Below are 22,505 nucleotides of genomic sequence, written 5' to 3' on the forward strand. Positions count from 1 at the left end.
ATGTCCTCCCTGCTGGTCATGTCAGATAAGTAAGTAATTCTCTCAACAGCAGTACATATAATAAGTCAGAGACCTGGTTGTTTAAAAACACCTTGAAAATAAACAAATGTAATTGCAATTAAATTAGTTTTAATGGGATTATTCACCCAAAAAAGAAACTTCTGTCATTTACTCATGCTCATATTGTTTGAAACCTGTATGACATTCTTTCTTCCATGGAACAAAAAAAGAAGATTTTAGGCAGAATGTTATCCTCAGTCTCCATTCACTTTCATTGCATCTTTTCTAACATATAATGAAAGTAAATGGTGACTGAAAATAACAGTAGAAAGAATGTCATATGCTTTTGTAACAAATTGATCAGGTGAGTAAATACAACACAATTTGTAATTATTCCATTGATTGTCCTTTAAAGAGAGTTTGTGCTCAGAAAAGAGGACTGCATTATTCATGAGATATAATGGCAAATTTGATTGTCCTTACAATGTTATGGATCCATTCTTACATATGCAATAATTATAACTGTGCCACCAAATCAGCTATTCAGCGATTGTTTAAATTTCCATATTACATATTTGTGCTCCCTCTACTGTAGAGCTCTTAATTATTCATTAGATGGAGCAAATGTTACAATTTGCTTGTCTTGAAAATGGTATAGAACAACCTTGTGTATGTAATAATTCTAAATATGCAACTATCCATTTTTTTGTGTAGTCAGTCGTGAAATTTTATTGCTTCTCAAACTGTTTACATTATCATATTCGTGTGTATTTTATGAGCACTCTTGCAAGAAATGTTGCAACTCTGCTTTTCTTCAGTCAGTGCTGAGGAGGACCTGCAACTCTATCAGTCCCTGCAAACTGGAAGCATTCCCTTCATAATGACTATGCCATCAGAAGAGCAAAACAGCTCCAGTCACAACCATGGAAAAGGTTCCATTGAAAGCCCTGTTCTACATACGGTGTCTGTAATCAGTCCTCCAGGGACAGATTTGATTCATACAACACATGAAAGGCAGCACTCAAGTACAGTAAATGCTACCACAACTATTGCAATTACCTCAAATGGTGCTGGCTTTGTCTCAGCATATGGCACAGGTTCCCTCTTCTTGAGTGAAGACAGCAATACAGTGAAGCAGTTTAAATTCAAAGGAGATCTCCATTTGATCTCTTATGATGAAGGGAATGTTCACCCCTCAGCAAAGGCTGAATTTGAGCCAATGATAAATGACAAGACGACGCCTGCTGCTCATGTGTCCAGAGGCAGGGAAAATATCTCTGCTTTACTTCACGCTTCGCTGAAAAGCAAGAATCAAACAGTCTTAGACTCCATTACTCTTTCACCCACAAATGGCATTCCCATAGTATCTGCCTCTGATCAGCCAGTAACTGATGACCTTGGGGAGTCAAATGAGAGTGTGGCAAGACAAGGCGAAAACAAGAATGAAAATTGGACTCTGGAGTCTTTCGCAACTGACAACCCTCTGAATCGCACTGAACCAATTCAAGTAGATGAGATTTCTTTGAATAAGAACCATACTACCATTATGCATTTAGCAGTTTTGCGGGATAAAGGACTTTTAACTACAGTAGGCAGTGCTTCTGAGTTGGGAATTGTTGGTCAAAATCCAAGAAATGGATTTCATGAGTCAAAAATGCAGAGAAATCTACCCTCTCCAAGCTCAGTGATCCTTGAAACTCCATTACAAGGGAAATCAACCAGCCAAGTAGGACTTAATAAAATGACAGAAAGCAGCAGAAATCTCAGCACCAATGGACCAAAACCCATCTTGGGGGTGTCACAAAATGGCACAGATGAAAAGCGCCCAGACTCAATATTTTTGTTTGTTGCTTCAAAGCTGGCACCTACAAAGATTCAAGAAACAACCACACTGAATAATTTTTCAAGCAATGTAACAGCTGCGGGCGAAATACACTTGACAAAACTATTTGTGACCTCACGGTTGACATCTGACTCTTTGCATAGAATTGTCTCCACAAGTAATGAACGAGAAAGCAAATTGATTTTTCATGCTAAATCAAGTAAAGAGCATCAAGTTAAACCCATCCTTCCATTCCAAACATCAACAACCAGTTTCCTTCATCGTCTAAATAAAAGTGATGCCCATTCTAACAATGACCTTTTCTTGGCCTTTCAGAATTCTTCATCTTCTCAAAGCCATTTCCTCCAAATGCCGGATCTTTGTACCAAAGGATCTATTAATGCCAGAACATTGAATATCTCTGTGATAGAGAAACGTAACAGAATAGATAATTTTTCAATTTTGCTCAGTAAATTGTTGACCTTTAGGACCCCACCATTTACCTATGCAGAGGAAGCAAGTACAGCAAGTGCGAAGAGAAATTTTATAAAACTGACTCAAAGTTCATTTACTGCTCTGCCAACCCTTTCACCACAAGCAGGTACTTTAACACATCCTGATCAGTTTGAAAAATTATCTACAACATCATATTTGCCACCTCTGACAAAGCTTCACAATGTGTTTAATGTGTCTCAAACTAATTTTGGTTCCAAAAAATTAAAGCCTTTTGTATCAAATCCTACAGAACCCACAACAGCTCAAACTACTCGAAAATCCAGTGAGCTTGAATTGATTCAATCTTCATTTACATCTGCGACTGTTAAGAGGTTAAAAAATATGCAAGACTTCACTGAAGTCTACTCTAAAGACCAAAACAATGAGCACACAGTGTCACAAAAAGGCAAATCACTAATATCTGAGAGGCCAAACAGGAACATTAGCATTAACTCAACCATTCCTTCAACAAGCAACAAAAGGACTTCACTATTTCATGTTCCAATTATTCTTCCAACACATCAAACTACTAATAGCAATGTATCCGAATCAGCTTCTTTCACATCTGCCATGGCAATAAAGGTCTTAATTATAAAACCCTCACCTTTTGAACCCCAGGTGTCTGTTGCTAATAAGGTTTCACAAAACAAGACCTCGCCACCATCAACACCGTTTAGTAAGTCGCAAAATATTGTGACAACAGATGCTACGGTTCTCTTAAAACTTTTGGCCATCTCTAAGAAAAGCAGTAGCGAAAGCATCTTTTTAAATCACTCAATGACTGGAAAGATTGGTTTGCCATTAGGTGACAAAAAACAAGTCCTTAAAAACCAAAATGGGACTAAGGGGCTTTTTGTTGGCAGCCACACAGTTAGCAGTGTCCCATCAGTCCAGCAGTACATTGAACCTCAACCTGGAGAGGAATTCCTCACAGCAACACTGCAATCACAATCTAGAGCTCAGATTGAGTCATACTTAAAGAAGAGAAATGACACAGTTAAACTAACTACTCTGAAACACAGTGATAACAGCAATGGTTCAGTTGTAAGCATGAATCAGACCTCGTTGACGTCAATTTTGCCCAAGATTGTTACACTCTCCCAGAACATACTCCCAATGCACAGCACATCTGTTTCCCCAGTTGTTTACTCGACTTCTGGGTTTAACCAACATTTAACATTCTCTGCTTTGCTTGAAACTTCAACATTTGTTGAACAGGCCATGACACAAACAAGTGCTACTAATTTTACTGTTCAACCTATTACTTCTACTGAGTCAGGTGGAAAGGACAACCACAAAGATTCACTTTTATCACATCAAGGGTTTGCAAATTCAGCAGATGTTAAGGAGTATGCTCAGAACATGGCATCCAGCCAAATTTCGGGCATCGCAGAGTTGCACAGTAGACATACAATGCACACTACAGCTTCAGCGCAAACAGAAGCAGCCTTAAACACATCAGCTTTTCCCTTTTCACCCATTGAATCATCCACTGCAGCAACCTCACCAACACCCCCTTTGTTTCTCTTTCGAATGCAGACTGTGCTGCACAAAGATCCTTTGACCTTAACCAAAAGCCAGACAGAATTTTTCAATACAAGGAAAGAGCAGTCAAAAATGGCGCAACCTAACTTTCTGTCTGACAAAATGTCTAGTTCAGGCACAACTGAAGATATTCAAAAACACCTAGGGCAGAATGCACTGTCTGCTGTTACTGGGAAAAAGTTATCTCGCAGTGTCTACACAGATTTAAGTCCCTCAAGTACAGAGACAGAATCTGTCCCACAAGGTTCATTACAGTCCAGAGGAGGGAGTGAAGATGTTTCAGACAACACTACATCATTTGCAGAAAATGACTCGACTGAGTTTCTGTCGGACCTCCCGTTGATAAAGAGGAAGAGGAGCATCACATCACCAGACTCTCTCAGTGGGTAATGACATTGGATTTTTACATCACTTTGATATTGTGGAACAGACAGTTGTAGTATTTAATTAGCATTTGTGCTGAGCTAAATCAATAAGTAGCTTGGATTAATAGCACACAACAGGTCAACACAGTGATTTTCCAATTAAAAATGTCTTCTGGGAGCAGAACCATCGACTTATAATTGCCATTGTTGTGGATGGAAAGCTTTTTACCTTACTGGGTAAACTTTAGCTCTAAAGGTATAAATGTGATCTAAGGTGATGACATCATGGTGACAAACTGTCATCAACTTGATTAATTTCCACTGCACTCAATTGAATTTTGAGTGCCTAATTGTCTTCTTTCAGCCTGGCACAAATTTCAGATGATATCTGTGGCACTGGCAACTACACAGCAGAGATGAGTCTGAATTTGGAAAGAGATATCATGCCCGGAGATCTCATTCCTGCCTTAGGAAACCTGCTTGTCGTCATCAGCCTGAAAACAAATAACAGCCAGGTGAACCTCAAGATAAAATCCTGCTGCCTCTCGCCCACCGTCAGACTTGATGAATTTAACACCACCTGTTGCATTTTTTCCAGGTAATGTGCTCCTCTCAGGTCATTTTGTGTTAACTCAAATGACACGGTGCCCTTGAACCAAGCTACATTTCCCATTATGGTATCAAATGGATTATATGGATCCAATCTCATTTTTATGTGCAGATTTAATACATCAGCAGCCTTCCTGTTTATATGACTCAGCTTTAGCTGGGCACCTTATCACAGTGGAACAGCATTGTAATGATTGGCTAAGAAACATTCCCTCAAACTGTTTAAGTTCAGAAAGATATAAATATCCTGAGCAATGTATGTCCCTGTATTGAGCTGAAAGTTGTGCTGTTAGAGCTATTCAGCAAACTGCTGATGTCTGTGTCCCTGCTGATGTGTCAAGTATTCACTTGCACTAGAACTGCAAGTCTTTTCTGCATGTGAAACACTCTGTTGCCAATGGCACGCTGCATCTAATACCCAGCGAGAGTACATTGTGTAGTTTCAGTTAGTCAAAGCCTCAGATGGCACACCAACGAACCACCCAAAGTCCAATCACTGACCATCTGGTTTGATGTATATTGCACACAAAGCTAGAAATTACTTCCTTGATTTTGCAAGCTTTAATCTGATTTGCTGAATTTACAGAATTTCCAAGATTACCTACAGATAATTGACTATAGTTATTTTTATGGTGCTTTCTGTTCAACCATTCATAGAGACTGCTTGACCACTATTTTAATGTATTTTACCCCCTGTGATGAGGATGAGGGCGGGGCCGGGCCGTGACTACACATTAAGTGCAGCGGGATGCGGCAGTTCGAGAAAGAGAGACAGAGAGAGAGACAGAGAGAGCCACACGCAGCTGCCGTGTGTGCGTTTATGTTTTGTGTCTTTTTGTTTAAGTTTAAATTAAAATATTACTTTGACTGTTCAGCTTGTTCCTGCCTCCTTCTTGCCCTTTTGAACCTTGTTACACCCCCATTGGTCTATTCTTGTATACAATTTATGTTAGATGAACCCGTCCCTAAATGCAGGGCTGTATGCTTACTTTTTTAGCAATGGTGCTTGTGAACTATTAAAGTCATTAACACAAATTAAAATTTATTAGCAGACAGAAGAAAATGGTCACACTATTTTTTCGTATTTACTATGAATTTACCATGGTTGGGCAAATTACTTGAAATAAGAATTCTGTATATAAATGTAACCAGTAAGTTATTCATTTATATTACAAATATAAAAGTAAGTTATTTAGATTAATTTTAGAATCATTTGGCAAGTCGTATTTTTAAGAATTATATGTTATACAGTATGCCATTATTATCATATCTGAACTACTTTTAACATACACGTGAATCTAGATAGCTAGCTAGTTGTCTGCAAATTTCATGAACTTTACATGTCAGTCAGATAGATACTTCCTGTTTGGCTGGTTCTTGGCCAGAATAAACTGCAATATGAACCAGACCGTATGCCATAATAAGTCAAAAGTCTGGCTACACTAGACTAACTTTCAGTAGAATCATGTAAAAACAAAAACACAAAACATATCTCTGAGGTAGTTTCTTTCACCTTCAAGCAATATATAATTTTTTGTGTACTGTGACTTTGTTTTGGTAAGCAAAATTACTCGCAATTAGAGAAATGTCAGATTTCAGCACTTTGTTGTTTCAACAAACATATGCAGCAAACTTAAAAGGATTTCATTTTCATGGTTTGTAGTGCAAGACACTTCAACGCTGTTTGTACCACTCGACAGGTTCATTATTTTAGTTTTGTACATGACGTTAGAGTTCCTTTTCCTCACAGAGAGCTAATGTGTCTCTGCGATGTGAACTCCCTTAGGCCGACTATAGACCCTCATGGCGTTAGACTGCTTTCCAGTGTCCTGTCAAAAAGGGCCAGCTTTACCATCAGTCTCTTCCAGATGATCAATTACTCCACTGCTTACCTGCACTGTGACCTGAGTGTGTGCTTGAGGAACCATTCTGAGTGCAAGAAGGTGAGTCTCAACCGTATAACTCAAATAGACCTCACAGATGAAAACTTGCCGATCATTAATCACTTTGAAGAGGTCTCAATATTTCTCCTGAAACATTTTCTACTTTTCATTACTCTTCCTCTATTGATGACAGTGCCCACAGTTGCTAAATAAATGATATTCCCCAAGCTTGTTACTCTGTCACCACCAGACAGAATGTGAAGTAGCAGGCATTTCGTAGGCTGGCAGAATCAAGAATTAAGAAACTCCTTAAGCCTGTAAACAAGTTTAAAGTATGCAGATGTTCAGGCAATTCATTTCTGCACTGTTAATGGCTTGATTCCAGAATGATCACTGTATTGGTTATCCATTTCTAATCCCAGCAGTCAGTTCAGCATCGAAATACACATCCAGTTGAGGAAGCAGGGGCCATCTTGGGCAGCACAGGAAATCGAATTTCTTTTGGTCCTCTTTTGAAAAGAATGGATAATTCATCATTTTCTGAGACAGAAGGTAACTTATTAACAGATTGCACTGATTTGGTAATAAAACAAACCAATTTGAGCAGATTATGTTTAACCCATGTTATTGTTGTGGCACAGCTGAGATGGAAGTGGCAGTGGTGATTATCAGCTCAGTGGCTAGCTGTTTACTGGTGTGTTTTGCTCTGATGCTCGTCTGGATGGCAAACAGACGTTGTCTTGAAAAGTCTGCCTACTGCTGGTCCAGGGCCCTTTGTGATTGCTAACTGAACAAAGATCACAACAAACCAGTCATCAAGTTAAAATCAGCAGTGTACCCTCAAGCATTCACTGATAGTTCCTGAATTACTCATCACTGTGTTTAGTTGCAGCACTGGGAAACTAATGAAACAATTAACATTGGAAGAAGCGACCCAAAGTGCTCTTGAATAATCATCTAGTTTCTTTAGTGCCAGGCTCTGAGTGTTACAACTGAGCAAATAGAGATTTATTTACCTTATTTGACTAGTATATATGTATGCTAGAATTCTCCTAAAAGTTGACAAAATTAACTTTTAGCAGATTTATTACTTTATACACATTTATTACATGCTCTCTGAAATACTTGATTCTGACTGGTCAATGGTGCCATCTAGTGGTCTGATATATCTCAGTAACAACAGCACATCCACAAATCAGACCGCTCATGCAGGTGTTGCAAGCCATCTTTCCTGCTTTTTGGATCACTGTGCAATCTTTACAGCTAATAAATTCATTTAAACTCAAAAACATGTTTTATGTGCATTTATTTATTTGCCAAGTAGTCTGGTAATAAGATGCATTATGAGCAATCAGACATTCATTAATTACAAAATAAACACCAACAGAATTCAGACGCAGACCAAAAGTGGATTTCAGCTGTTCAGCGATTTTATTTCTTCTCATATATTTACATAATTTCATCGCAAATCAATGTATCATGTCAATTTATTTGTTTATTTGGCAAGTAGTCTTGTAATAATAGGATGGATAATGGGTAGTCAGATGGTAATTTTCACAGAATAAACATCAACAGAACTCAATGCAAATAGAGGTGGATTTTAGCTGTTCAGCAGTTTCTTTCTTGGCACATAATTACATCATGCCCATGTATTTATTTATTTTATTAATAGCCATGTAATAATCAAGATAATATACAGTCAGCTGGTTGTTTTTGCAAAATAAACCCCTTTAGGTTGATACAAGTCCCCCCTTTGCATCCTGTTGGGGTTAATTTTGAGATAACAACTGACTGACTACATTATCCCTTACATACAGTCTTTATCTGACCAAACATAACAAATGACTTGATGACTCATCTTGCACTACATAGATTTTTGTCCAATTAAATCTCTTTAGCATTAGAATGTCCCTTCCCTTATCAAGCACAATAGTGATTGTCCACATTTTCAGCCTTCTTGGTTCTACCCAGAAGAATTATTTCCAGTCATTTGTTTTTGTAAAATCCCTCATAAAAGAGTTATAAGAATCAAACTAACCAGCTCTGAAATTAATCACAACATTACAAACTTGAAGTAAAAAGGTATTTCAAAATCGAACAAAAAGACAAAGGTACACAACTGTGTATTTAATATCTTTAATGAGGGAATGAACTACAATCCCATCAAACCTTGCAAATGACGCAATCGAATTAATAATGTTAAAAAAAATATACAAATATTGATTTAAATTTGATTATAAGTTCACTGCAAAACATTCATATATACTGTATATTGAGTTTGAGAGTGCAGGGGACCAACTCAATTGCATCATTTACAGTGCATCATGGAATTTAGAGGTTGTTGTTGGGCTATTTTGACACGGTTTGTTTGCCGCCATTCTTTTATTGGTGCATGTTTCTTAGCAGGATCACAGCTAATGTTGTTACTCTCCACAAATTCTGCTATTAAACTGCTATTCTGCAAATAAGATAGATACATGAAGGCTTCTCTATAGAGTATACCCAACACACTCATTGGACATGTTTTGCACTACTGCACATCAGGTTTGACATTATGCATTTACCCTTCAAATAGTCACTATAAGATTAAAAACAGAACTGCAATTAAGTAGTAACACGCCTATATTGCCTTTGAGATGCATCTGTATGTAAATCACACAAGGCTGATTACCCAGGGGCAAAGCAGATTTAGATGGCAGAGGGAAATTGTGTTGAAGATCATTTAATAAAAACCTTAATGGATTTTTGAAATTGAAAGTATAAACAAAATGGGCCCAACATTAAATTTTACAGAACTGAAAAGAGAGAATATTGAAAGGAAAAAGCTCCAATATCAAATCTTAGAAAAAGGATCTTTGAAAGAGAAGAAATACAAAGGCAGAAACAGTGCTGGTAGCTTGTTATGTAATTACTTTCTCAAAGATTTAGGTAATTAGCTTATTGATGACTTTATCTTAAGTGTAAAGGTTGTTTAGATCTAATTTCCAATGCTTTCCACATTTCACAGTAAAATAAGTCACTTCACTGCATCAATACAAGTAGTACATTTTGACATGACTCAAAATACCTGACTATGCACCTAACACTTGCATCAATATACCAAGCAGAACATCAACAGATCCTATATTCATGATGAAACACAGTGGCTGGCTCTCTGTGCAAGACTTTAAGGATGGAGTGTCCCTTCGGGTGGCCACACATAACCTGAATCACTGCAGCTGCATGCCAAGTCTCTCCTCCAAAGTGTTACAGGAACAGCATATTGTCACCTCAGTTGTTGAGAGCAGAGTGGTACTCACTGCTTGATTTTTAATGATTGTTATTAGGATTATTACTTAAGATTTTTGAAAGCATGTTCTTGAGGTTCATTTGCATCACGCCACAAGTTTTGCTAATGTGTCAAGAAATTCAAGTAGCACTTGAGAGAGTAATTAACAATTGGATACATTTCCAGAGAATATTCCTGATTAACATTATGTACTGTTTTATGTCTTGAGCTGTAAGAAGGTTTGGTCTTATTTTCATGAATAAGATTTAATACAATGAAACATGCCACACACACGTTCCTGAAGTAAACATTGCTGGGATATCCAGTTATCATGTTTCTCACTCAAATATCTCAGCCTTTCCTGTGTAAAGCATTCAAAACTGGCTAAGTCACATTTCACATATTCAAATAATCAGAGCTTTGACTCCTCCCACTAAAACCAGCAGGTGTTTTGCATAGTTTGAAGTTGCTTGACCTGGTTTCTATGTGCCAAAGAGAAACATAGAAGGGATGTTTCTTCATTTCCTGAAAGAACTGGAAAATGACAGCAACAAATTCCAATGGAAGGGATCCTTCCAGAGATGACAGCCTGGAGAGATTAAATTACTTTAAAAAAGATGACTTTGAAAATGACTGGGACAAAGTGGCCGAGCACAAGTTTGGTCGAGTCTATAAGGTGAAGCTTAAACTCTGGCGGCAAACATGTGCCCTAAAGACCATGACCAGTGACTACAGGTACATATGTATGTATTGTTAAAACAAAAATGATCATAAGTAGTTAGTTGTCTTACAGTATGTTTTAAAGACGTATTAATGTCTGTTATCTGACTGTTGTACTGAAAATTGTGTTGACCACTTTTTGGTAATTAGACAACATTACAATACATAATATTAGATATATGCTTACTATGTGTCTGTTCTTTCCTCAACTTTTTTTTAAATTATTTTCTTCTAAACTCAGTACTATATTTTTGTCCCATCAGGAACATGATAAATATGTCTAAAATTGGCAACATGAAATTCAATTATTTAATCTTCATTTACGGAATAAGCAAAGATCCACCTGTTTTAGTGATGGAATATATGAGCAAAGGATCCCTGGACAACATCCTCAACAGTCATGTCTTAATGTGGCCCAAGAAGTTTCAAATGATCCATGAAGTAACCATGGGCATGAATTTTCTGCACAGTCTTAAGCCTCCCATTCTTCATTTGAATTTAAAACCAGCCAACATCCTTCTTGATGATCATCTGCATGTGAAGGTAGGTCAAAAACTATTTCAAATTAATTTCAGTGGAAAAAATAGTTCACTTTAAAATGACAAGTCTGTCATTCTTTCCAAACCTGAATGACTTTCTTTCTTATGCGGAAGACAAAAGTAGAAGCTAAAATGAATATCATGGTCCGGTGGATAGTGCCTCACTTTAAAACTTGTAAGGAACCCAAAAGTATAGTAAAAGTAGTCAAGTATAGAAAAGCTTGTTCACGTTGATATGCGTGTTCATGCATATTCATTAAAACATTGATACAGGCATAGAGTATCAATAAAATATCATATATATATATATATATCAGTATATATATTGTATCGGCACAGCCCGTGTCACTATAAACTGCCATTGTATTGCAAAGACGAACCAAGATATTCAACTTTTATGTTCCGCATACATGAGGGTGAGTAAACAATGACAGATTTTCATTTTGGTATGAACTATTCATTTAAAGGGGTCATGACATGAGAAACCAAATTTGCCTTGATCTTTTGGTATATAAGAGGTCTTTGTATCATTAAAACGTCCTGCAAGTTTAATATTTTAAGACGTCCTCCCCATTCTAAACGAATCATTTATTTAATCAAGCTCAAAATACAGCTCGTTCTGGATTCATGGTTAGAAGTGACGTGTCGGTTAGAAGTGACGTAACAGCGTTTGCATATGACCGCCTCCAGCACAACATAACTACGCTATAAGCGCAAGACAACTACGCTCATTTCAGTATCGCCATGCGCCTCACAAGTGTTCAGTCGATGGACAGCGAGCTCTGACAGAGACTACTTGTGCACAGGAAAATTACGATGCCACACAGATGTGCTGTTCCTGGCTGTGGTCAAACAAAACCTCTGAATAAGCTGCCGAAAGATCCAGACGTCAGGGAAAAATGGATGCAGTTTATTTTTTGCGGACGACCCAGTCACGGCAGTGTTAACTTAAGCGTTTGTTCTGTACATTTTAAGGATGACTGTTTTGAGAACAAATCTCAATATGATGCTGGCTTTGCCAGAAAACTGTTGCTCAAAGATAAGTCCGTGCCGACTATTCTGGGAACAACGACGACGCAAACTGTAAGTAATCTATTTTAAACTTTAAACTACTTTTTAAAGCGCAATTTCATTCATTATGAATAATCACAGTGTTTTTACTTAGTTTACTTGCATATTGTTCTGGCTCGAGCGTCAATAATTGATACATAGGCACTGACGTTAGCCAATCATAACAGTGGGCGTTAACACTGAAGTCTTAAATGGAAAACGCCCCCAAAACAGACTGTTTGAATCAGAGGATGAGAAACAGGGTGGGAAAAGGTCATAAATCACTAGATTTTAAAAGTTTTTCTTAAAAAAAAATATATTAATACTATAATTGCACCTAAGGGAACATAATAATACAATAAAAAAAACCATGTCATGACCCCTTTAAAAAGCAATAATAAAAGCAGTTTTAGACTTCATTTTCTTCTAAAAGATTTCAGATTTTGGCCTCATTAAATGGGAGGAGTTCTCTAGGATGACGGAATTCGTTGAACACCTATCTGCTCGAGGAAACATACATTATGTACCTCCAGAGACCTTTACCCAGAATCCTGAACCCCCTGGAACCAAGTATGATGTATACAGGTGAGAGTTCATGACTTACAAAACATTACAGTATGTGTGTCAATTTAAAACTTGTGAAAAAAAATGGAATACCATGAAATAAACTTCAAACCTATTCTCACCTTGCAGCTTTTCTATTGTTATGTGGGAAATTCTCTCTCAACAGCGCTCATATCAAGGTACTTTTTGTTCCCAATTTTACACGCTGTTTGTTATGATGGAGCTCAAAGCAGAAACATTATTTGTGTTCTGAAGTTCATTAATAGGAATTTGTTTAGTACATTGACAACACTGCAAGCAATTTGTTCTATTCTCTTTGACACAGGGCTGAGTATGACAGAAATATTAATCAGAGTGTCAACTGGCAAAAGGCCTAGTGTTGAGAAGATCCCCGAAGACAAGCCCCCAGAGTGCCACGACATGATTGGTGTCATGGAGCAATCCTGGCACCAAGACTGCAACCAGCGACCTGCTTTCTCCGGTATCTAATCTCATTTTTGTCCCCTTTTCTGTTTAATGAGGACTATTATGATGCTCTATTATCTAATGACAAAGTCTCAGCAGACATTTGCTTTGTAGCTTTACTGGTTTTGCTTTGTAAGCTTCGTCTGAAATTGCAATTAGAAAAGAACCCTAAGAGTGTTGCTTCTTTAATCAACGTCCTATGCCCTCTGTTGTATTTTCATCGGGTCACCTTTGTAAATGATCTAATTAAATTATTTTATTTAGTTGCTGTGGGAAGAATGCTAATGTTCATCGTATGTATTCAAGCATTAAAGTACTTGACTAAGCTTCTGATTTTGATGCTGTGTTGTATAATGAGCTGAATACAATTAAACTTGTTCATCAGATTACGAAAAATGAGATGTGATTAGCATGGTTATATCCCCTGCTCAACGATTTTATTTCTCACATTATGGGCTGTCCAATTAAGATGCCCCTCCATTAAAGCGGCTGAAAGGTTGTCAATCATTGGTTCACTGATAGCACTTTATCCAAATGAGCACTGTTTCCCAAAGTGACATTGATCATTATCATCTCTATTTCTCTGCAGAGACAGTTCGGTTGACTGAAGTCCTTAGTGAAGTCCTGAAAATCCCAGACACAAAGTCACGGGGTGAGATAAGGAAGAGTCTGACTAAACAGATTTGGCTGAATGTAAGTGAGACCTCCAGTGCATGTTTAGACCATAGTACACCGTCAGCACATAAGGTGTTAGCAAAAGTAATACTGAACTAAGTGCTGTTTGTAATCCATTACAACTTTATCTTCGTGCTTTATCATTTCTTGATGTCAGTGAAAATGTTGTTTGTCACACAAAAGATATAACACTTATTCTACTTGTTTCTTTCCATTAGGCATCAAACAAAACTGCTGACACTTCAGGCAAGTATTTTATATGAAGTACTTGCATTCAAAGACATTATGCAGTCATGTTCTTCTTTTTTCTGTACAAATTTTCTGCACTAAACTAATTCACATTATCCAAACAAAATGCTAACATTTAAAAAATTCTAAGGCCAAGTCCCCATTAAAGGCTAAATCACACTGCACAACTTTAATGCAGAATTTAGTCATGATTTTCAGTCGGTTCCAGTTGCTAGTCAGCTACAGTCTTCAGATTTTGAGAACATGTGAGTCAGAGAAAATCGTGTAGTGTATGATGGTACCAACCACTATTTATTACCCTCCGACTTAGATGTTTTATATTTTTTTGAGCCGACTATCGACAAAAGCAGAAATAAATGAATAGTGTATGATGTTGCACAACTAAAATCTGATGTCATACGATGATCAGCCAATTGAAATAGAATGCACAGGTCCATGAAGCTTACGAAATGGAGATGGCATGAACAAGCCTTCAAGTAGAGTTTAACTTTTAACACCAGAGTCTTCAACTCTGTTTCAACATAGTTTTTTTCAACTCATTTTTAGTTTTTAACTCAGTTTGAGTTTTCAACTCTTTTTTTCTGGACTGGCTCATTTTTTAGACACAGTGTAAAGTTAAAGGTTAGGTTACACTGCCCCGACAAATGGCAAAATTTTGAATAGTCTAAAGCTTTGTCCACACTAATACGTTTTCATTTGAAAGCGCATTGACTTTTTAGCTGTTTAACCGTTTTCATCCACACTGGAACACTGTTTTCCTCGACCAATAATGGAAACTTGCTCTTTAGTGCAGAATTCTTTGGAAAACAATGATGTTAAGAAATGGAAAACTAAGCTGGCAACTTGAAAACTGAGTTGAAAGCCAAAACTAAGTTAAAAAAGTTTCCTAACATCATCGTTTTCTAATGTATACAGTACTTAAGAGCAAGTTTCAGTTTTGGGAGGAGGAAAACTACATTCCGGTGTGGATGAGATGTGTAAAGATAGCTAAATATTTAAAAGTTTTCAACTGACAATGCATTAGTGTGGACTCAGCCTTACACGTTTTGAAATTTTTGCTGTTTGTTGCCATGTGTTGGGGCAATGAAAAATAACCTTAGAATCTTGACACTGCATCTAAATAAATGTGCCACTCCTGAAGAAAAAACTCAGAAATCTCAATCTAAGTTAAAAATTCAGTTTTCAGGAGTGAAATATTTTAGACGCTGTGTCAAGAAAAAGCATTTCAGTTTTTAAAAACACATAGTGACTAGCATCTTGCTTTTTTTGCGCAAGAACACATTCGTTTTAAACTTTGTTTGTATGTGGCCTAAGGTTGGTTGATGGATTTAGAATGTTGGGAAACATAACTGTCAGTTTTACTCTACTCCAACAAACATCAGGATGCTCAACACACTGGCCTAACAAAACCCAGCAATTGTTGGAATTTGGCATTTGTTGGAGCAGAGTGAACAAGCCTTTATATAAAGATGTTTTTCTTATTCATTACAGAAAGTTCTAGCACAAGTATTTACTCTCTCCTTGTAAAAAAGGACTTTGAGTCTTTTAAGAAAGTTCTAAAAAAAGAGCATGTAGCGATGCTCTTCAAAGACAATGACTCTCTTCTTCACCATGCTGTGGCAAGTGGGGACAAAGAAAGTGTGCAGATGGTCCTGAATCTGGGAGCCTCTGTGAACTGCCAGAGTGTAAAAGGCTACACCCCTCTAATCATCGCAGTCCTGCACAAGTATTATGAGATCTGCAGCCTACTGACAGACTGTGGGGCTGATACCACCCTCAGCGATGGTGACCAATGGACCGCGCTGCATTTCGCCACCCAGGCTGGTGATGACAGAACCACTCGCCTTTTGTTAAACAATAAGGCGAGAGCTGATGCCAAGGAGAAGGATGGATGGACGCCTTTGCACTTAGCTGCTCAGAACGGCCACGAGAACATCGTGAGGATTTTGCTCCCACGTCTGGATAGTGTGGATGAGCAAGAGCGCCAATCTGGCCGAACGGCACTTCACGTGGCTTGTGTTTATGGCCATGTAAATATAGTCAAGCTCTTGCTCAAACAAGGAGCTGATGTAAACAAAGCAGATAACTTTCAGTCCACATCTCTACACCTGGCAGCAGATGGGGGGCACTTCAGAGTAGTGCATTTGCTGATGAATGAGAAAGCTGATTTGCAAAAATTTGATGATCAAAGCTACAGTCCCCTTCACTTTGCCGCTCTCAAAGGATACGCAGGTATCTGCAGACTCTTACTGAGTAAAGGAGTAGACCCTGACAGCAGAACCCATCAGAACTGGACAGCCATGCACCTGGCATCCCTAAAGGGCCATCCCGAGACTGTTCTTGTTTTGGAGGAGCACCACGGCTCAGTCAACGTCCAAGGGAAGGATGGTTGGACACCTCTACACCTGGCCTGCCATCATGGACAGGAGGAAGTGGTTTCAGTCCTATTAGCAGCAGGTGCTGACCCAAACTTGGCAGAGGATAATGGTTGGACACCCCTTCACCTGGCCTGTAACAGTAGCTGCTTCCCTAGTGTCCTACAGCTGATATCACATCAAGCCAATGTGAATGCCCTGAACAATAACCAGTCGACACCATTACATTTAGCTGCCCAGCTCAGCAACATCCCCATTATCAAAGCTCTGCTAATGAATAATGCACAGCAAGGTATGCTGGACTCTAAAGGATGTACTGCCTTAACCATGGCTCAACGAGGCAACAACACAGAAGCTGTACAGTTACTGGACAGCTAGTACAGAGGTTGAGATACAGAGAGCAAGCCACGCTCGGTGACAGATAACTCCACCATTAAAAGGAGTCAAGCATTGATTTCTACTATTGATTTCTTCCCTCTGCAAAGCCTGTTCTTATAAACACAGTCACTGCTCTTGATTTAGATTCCAAGAATTTAACACATTTGTATGGGTTTAGTCAACAGCTCAGGTGTAATGTAAGTATTTGGAATGAATCAAAAATATTACATTTAACACCATCAGTACATATATTTGTTGAATATTTTTCAGGGTATAAATGTGTTTACCACAAAGTGTGGGATGTTGATACCTTCAGTAATTATGTATTTTATTTTATTTATTGCTTTTATACTTGTTATGTCATGTTCCCTTGATCTGTATACAGTAATAATGTAATGCTGAAAAAATCATAACCATTCATGGCATTCAAATGGAATGCTACTTTCACGGACAAAAGCAAAAAAACTTGTTTGACAACATGCTTCTCGCTTCCTAACATGCGTCTGCTCTTGTTGGACAGTTTTGTCCAAAGTACATGAACATTACCAAATGCTTGTAAAACAGCTTGGTGGAATGTCTCTACCCCATTTTATACTGCCCTACTAATGCAAAATGCAGTGACTACAATACTGAGGAAAAGACCCCATTTTCACTAGTTATTAAGATGCATTTTTGGTGGTCGGATCACATGTGGTCAGTGCAAAATACAGGTCTAAATGGGGTCTAAAACATATTGTGATTGGATCACAAAAAAACTCATACCAATGTGGGCAAAAATGCATCTGAATGTATCACATTTGAGGTGTAAACACTAATCCATCCTGCATACTTCCCGGTAGCAGCGAAGCACCACCCGTCACCTGTCAGTCAACCACTGTGCTAAAACAAAAGTTTAAACTTTGCCGATTATGAGCGGTTTTAAAAGGAAATAACCATTTAATCGGGGGAAAAAAAATGAAAAGCTGATATATACACAAGCACGAGAACTTCACAGGTCTTCTTCAGTGTGTCTCATATCAACATGCAGAGGGACCCTGCAAATTCTGTAATTACTGTTTTACATTTGCATGGCTTTATGTCGTGGATAACAGTCGAAGATTGTTGTCTCTTTGCAAGAAATCTCTCAGAGTCAGAGGTTCCAAAGGTCAGGGGTATAACTTTATTAAGCGTTCAATAAACCTGAGAAGGCCAGCTGTGCATTCTGTCTTCCAGTTCCAGCCTCTCAGGTGTTATTCACTTCTGCTATCTACCTTGAAACTATAAATCATTCAACTTTCTGACTTCTAGCCAATGAGCTTGCATCTTAGTTTACCACCATTGACTTCTCTCTATTGGTGGAAACTTAATGCTTGCTTTGTTTTTTAAAAACATGTCTTGTATATCTAATTTCTATACAATAGTCATATTCTCTGTATACAAAGAGCATCTATTTCTTGTTCTATGTGTTGGCTGAACATGTGACATACAACTGATCGTTGGCTGGACTTGTGATATACATCTGTCCATCACATGCATCAGTTTCTTGTTTGTTAACATTCATTGAAAATATACCATATGTGCAGTCGTAAATATTTTTTCAACATCGTACTGGTGCTATACTGGCAAAGCATATTTAAATGAATGTGATGTCAACACATAACTGAAATGCACACATTTGTATCTGAATTTAAATTACAGTACATTATTCATATCAGAATATGATTTAAAAGCTTAAATATGTACTTCATTGCAGTAATTTCACATTTTGTCTTGCTTGTTGAAGAAGAGAACCAGTAATGAGTATTCTGAGCTGTTGAAACAAACATCTGAATAACAGAATTGCTCTTATATTCACAAGGTTCCTCCTTGCTTTTATCCTAGTGTATGTTAATTAAACATCAATACCTTGTGAAGGAATTTTTTACATATACATCTCATTGTCACACACTGCAGTTTGGTCTGCAGCCTCTCCACTGTAATGTACATAACATTTTCAATATTCAATTCCTCATTAAAGTCTGCAAAAGAACAATTGCTTTCACAAACATGTCTACTGCATGTCTTCTCTGTTGATGTAACCCTAATTGGTAAGCTGTTATTTAAAATTAAATTGTCTTCTTTTAATAGCATTTTTCTCATGCCGGTTTTTTTCCTGCAGAGGGATTTACTGTAAAGAAACAATAAAACAGTAACCTCACATGGGATTAGAAACATACAAATTAAAACAAACATACATAAGACTCCAACTGACCTGAATGTGAAAGGAAATGAAGCTTTGCACATACTATGTCTCAGTGGAGGATTGCTCTTCTTTTGTGTGTGTATGTTTGTGAAGACTCGGTTACTAACGTAACCTCGGTTCCCTGAGAGGAGGGAACGAGTATTGCGTAAGTAGCTTACGCTATAGGAAAACTCAGTTTCTCGAGAAATACTGAAGTCTTTATGTAAAACGCATTGCAGCTGCACAGCAGACAGCAATGAGCGAGGCAGCTCGGTCATTGGCTGTGCTGCGGCAACTTGCTCGAACCAATGGCGGGGCGACTCTGAACGCGCGACCAATGGGCGCGCGCTTCGCACTCGCGTGCTCAGAGCCCGCCAAGATGGGCGTGGCTAGGGCTATATATTAGGCGCCCCGTCATGAGAGTTCTTTAGGTTCAATCACTGAAGCGAACTGACCAAGCACAAGCACAAGCACAAGCACAAGCACAATTACGCAATACTTGTTCCCTCCTCTCAGGGAACCGAGGTTACGTTAGTAACCGAGTCGTTCCCTCTCGAGAGGTCTCTCCTATTGCGTAAGTAGCTTACGCTATGGGAACACCATGCAAAACGCTGTGCGTGCTGACATCGCTCTATAAAGCCAGAGGCAGACGCCTGAGCCTTAAAGCAAAGTGATTATTCAACCAGCCGGCCAACGGCGAGCTATATAATGGGATAATACAGAGCGCCTTTGCCCCAAGGTGGCCCATGGTGGGGCGCTCATTGTAAAAACACAAGCACATATCTTATGTACTGATTTTTTTCTACTTACTGATATGCATAAAAAACCCTCTAAGTCAGTCAGAGACGGACCTTATAAGGGAGGAGATAATGCTCAGCAAATACATACTCCAGTTCATACTACAGTCAGGCTGATAGAATGTTGGAATGCCATGAGGGGACCTGTAGGTTATAAAACCTGATAAATGTCGAAGGCGAGGCCCAGCCAGCCGCCGCACAAATATCTTCAATGGGTATCCCACTCGACCACGCCCACGAGGAGGCCATGCTCCTCGTAGAGTGAGCTCTGACGCCTAAGGGGCATTGAAGGCCCTTGGCTTCATAAGCCAGCGCTATAGCATCCACTATCCAGCACGATATTCTTTGCTTTGAATCTGCGAGACCTTTAGTGCGGCCGCCAAAGCATACGAATAATTGTTCCGTCTGTCTGAACGGGGCAGAACGTTCCAAATATACTCTGAGCGCCCTGACCGGGCAGAGTAAATTAGCGTCGCTTTCGTCTGCTGGAGACGATAGTGCTGCCAGAGATATAACCTGTACTCTGAAGGGTGTGGAGAGCACTTTAGGAATATACCCGTGCTTTGGCCTAAGGACAACTCTGCAGTCGTTAGGTCCAAATTCCAGGCAAGCAGCACTTGATGACAGCGCGTGCAGGTCGCCCACTCTCTTGACTGAGGCGAGCGCCAGCAAGAGCGCAGTTTTGAGCGAGAGCTGTTTAAGGTGCACGGTTCGGAGAGGTTCGAACGGGGCACTCTTGAGTGCGTCCAGGACCGTGGCCAGGTCCCAGATCGGCACCGAGGGGGGGCGAGGAGGGTTCATCCTCCTAGCGCCTCTTAGGAAATGAATGATTAGGTCGTTTTTTCCTAATGAGGACGCCGCTATTTTCCCTAATGTGGACGCCGCTATGGCAGCCACATAGACTTTGAGCATGGAGGGTGTGCGGCCCGCCTCCAGCAGCTCTTGCAAGAAGGCGAGTACACTTGGTATCTCGCACGATTTGGGGTTCAAGCTCTTGGTATCACACCAGTCACTGAACACTTTCCACTTTTGGGCATATAAGCGCCTCGTAGAGGGCGCTCACGCCTCAGTGATGGTTCTCAACACTCCACTGGGGAGGTTCTCAGGAACCCGTTGAGGGGCCATGCATGAAGGGCCCACAGATCGGGGCGGGGATGAAGAATCATCCCGTTGGCCTGCCTGAGGAGGTCCAGCCTCAACGGTATCGGCCATGGGGCTGATTGCATCATCTGCATCAGTTCTGGAAACCACGTCTGGTTCTTCCAGAGTGGGGCTACCAGGAGCACTGCACATTTCATTTCCTTGATCCGACTGATGACCTGAGGTAGCATCGTGATCGGGGGAAAAGCATACAAGGGGTGGCTCGGCCAGACTTGGGCGAGCGCGTCCGTACTTTTTGAGAAGAAAAGAGGGCAGTGCGCATTTTCCCTGGAGGCGAAGAGGTCGACCTCTGCCTCGCCAAAGGTTTGCCATAACCACTGAACCGTCAGGGGGTGGAGAGACCATTCCCCTGGGAGAACTTTGTCTCTGGACAGCATGTCCGCTCCCTGGTTCAGGACGCCTGGCACATGCGCTGCTCTCAGCGAGCGCAGGTTGTGCTGTGACCATAAGATGAGCTCCCTGGCCATAGAGTGCAGGGAGCTCGACCTGAGTCCACCCTGGCTATTTATATACGATACTACTGTAGCGAATCAGCTCTATGAAATATTAATAATCAATCATAACTTGTTATAATCGATTATGAATATTTGGATCAGTTAATCGGGTTAACTTTATGTAGCTACACTAACATTACAACCAAATACTCGGTTCATCCCATGAACACTCAACATTGGTTATTAATTAATTAATTAATAGAAAGGTACATTTCCGGGGCATGGGAAATGTCTTTCTTACTACGTATTAAGAGCAAGTAGTCAAAATCTATGATTAGTGACTTTAGATATGAGCTTGAGACACAGACAACTTTACATGTGACATGAACAAGATTTTATTAACTAGACTAAACATTTAAACTACTCTAACATACATATACATACATTCATACAGTTTACCAAGGGAAAGAGGGCTGAAGCAGAATACAGGAAGGCAAGAAGTTATAGCATTGTTTGAAGTTCAGCAGATCAACAGCCTGAGCAAACCATCATATTAGTTCTGACACGCCCTTTTTAGAAAGGGGTGAGGATACTTAATGTATCAAATAATGAGACTAAGTTTGATACTTGCATGTCCCATTTGAATTAAACTGTCCTGATGCAATTTGTTGAGGCTCCAGTTGATCTTTGATGATGTTGTCTTGATGAGAGAGAACCAGTGAGAGTCAGAGGATCTTGGTGAATGGAAAGACAAGGCCGTAGCCTGGCACACGCTTGGGAGTCCTTGGGGGCCTTCTAGTTCAGCATCATCTTCATTAGGACTTCTCCGGAAGGCCCAAGAGAGTAAGAGAGCACAAGGCTCAGAGAACCAGAAAGCAAGAGATAAGAGACAAGAGGAGCATAAGAGAGCG

The 22,505-nt window shown here is 39.4% G+C and overlaps 1 protein-coding gene across 1 annotated transcript; it reads left to right on the forward strand.

The window, feature by feature from the left end:
* The first annotated feature begins 10,489 nt into the window (after window positions 1-10,489).
* Window positions 10,490-19,188, forward strand: LOC127631982 (ankyrin repeat and protein kinase domain-containing protein 1-like). Its single transcript, XM_052110426.1, has 8 exons — window positions 10,490-10,722; window positions 10,971-11,250; window positions 12,730-12,881; window positions 12,990-13,039; window positions 13,186-13,341; window positions 13,915-14,018; window positions 14,219-14,250; window positions 15,751-19,188. The coding sequence occupies exons 1-8, from the start codon at window positions 10,529-10,531 to the stop codon at window positions 17,000-17,002; spliced, it is 2,220 nt and encodes a 739-aa protein (XP_051966386.1). The 5' UTR covers window positions 10,490-10,528; the 3' UTR covers window positions 17,003-19,188.
* The last annotated feature ends 3,317 nt before the right edge of the window (window positions 19,189-22,505 follow it).

Source organism: Xyrauchen texanus, chromosome 38 (genome assembly GCF_025860055.1).
Source record: "Xyrauchen texanus isolate HMW12.3.18 chromosome 38, RBS_HiC_50CHRs, whole genome shotgun sequence".
NCBI lineage: Eukaryota > Metazoa > Chordata > Actinopteri > Cypriniformes > Catostomidae > Xyrauchen > Xyrauchen texanus.

Excerpts from the sequence above, each read along its gene's own strand:
- LOC127631982 (XM_052110426.1), top strand. The coding sequence starts at position 10,529 with ATGACAGCAACAAATTCCAATGGAAGGGATCCTTCCAGAGATGACAGC. Across the intron at positions 12,882-12,989 it reads ACCAAGTATGATGTATACAG|CTTTTCTATTGTTATGTGGG; the intron begins GTGAGAGTTCAT and ends CTCACCTTGCAG. Across the intron at positions 14,019-14,218 it reads CTAAACAGATTTGGCTGAAT|GCATCAAACAAAACTGCTGA; the intron begins GTAAGTGAGACC and ends TCTTTCCATTAG.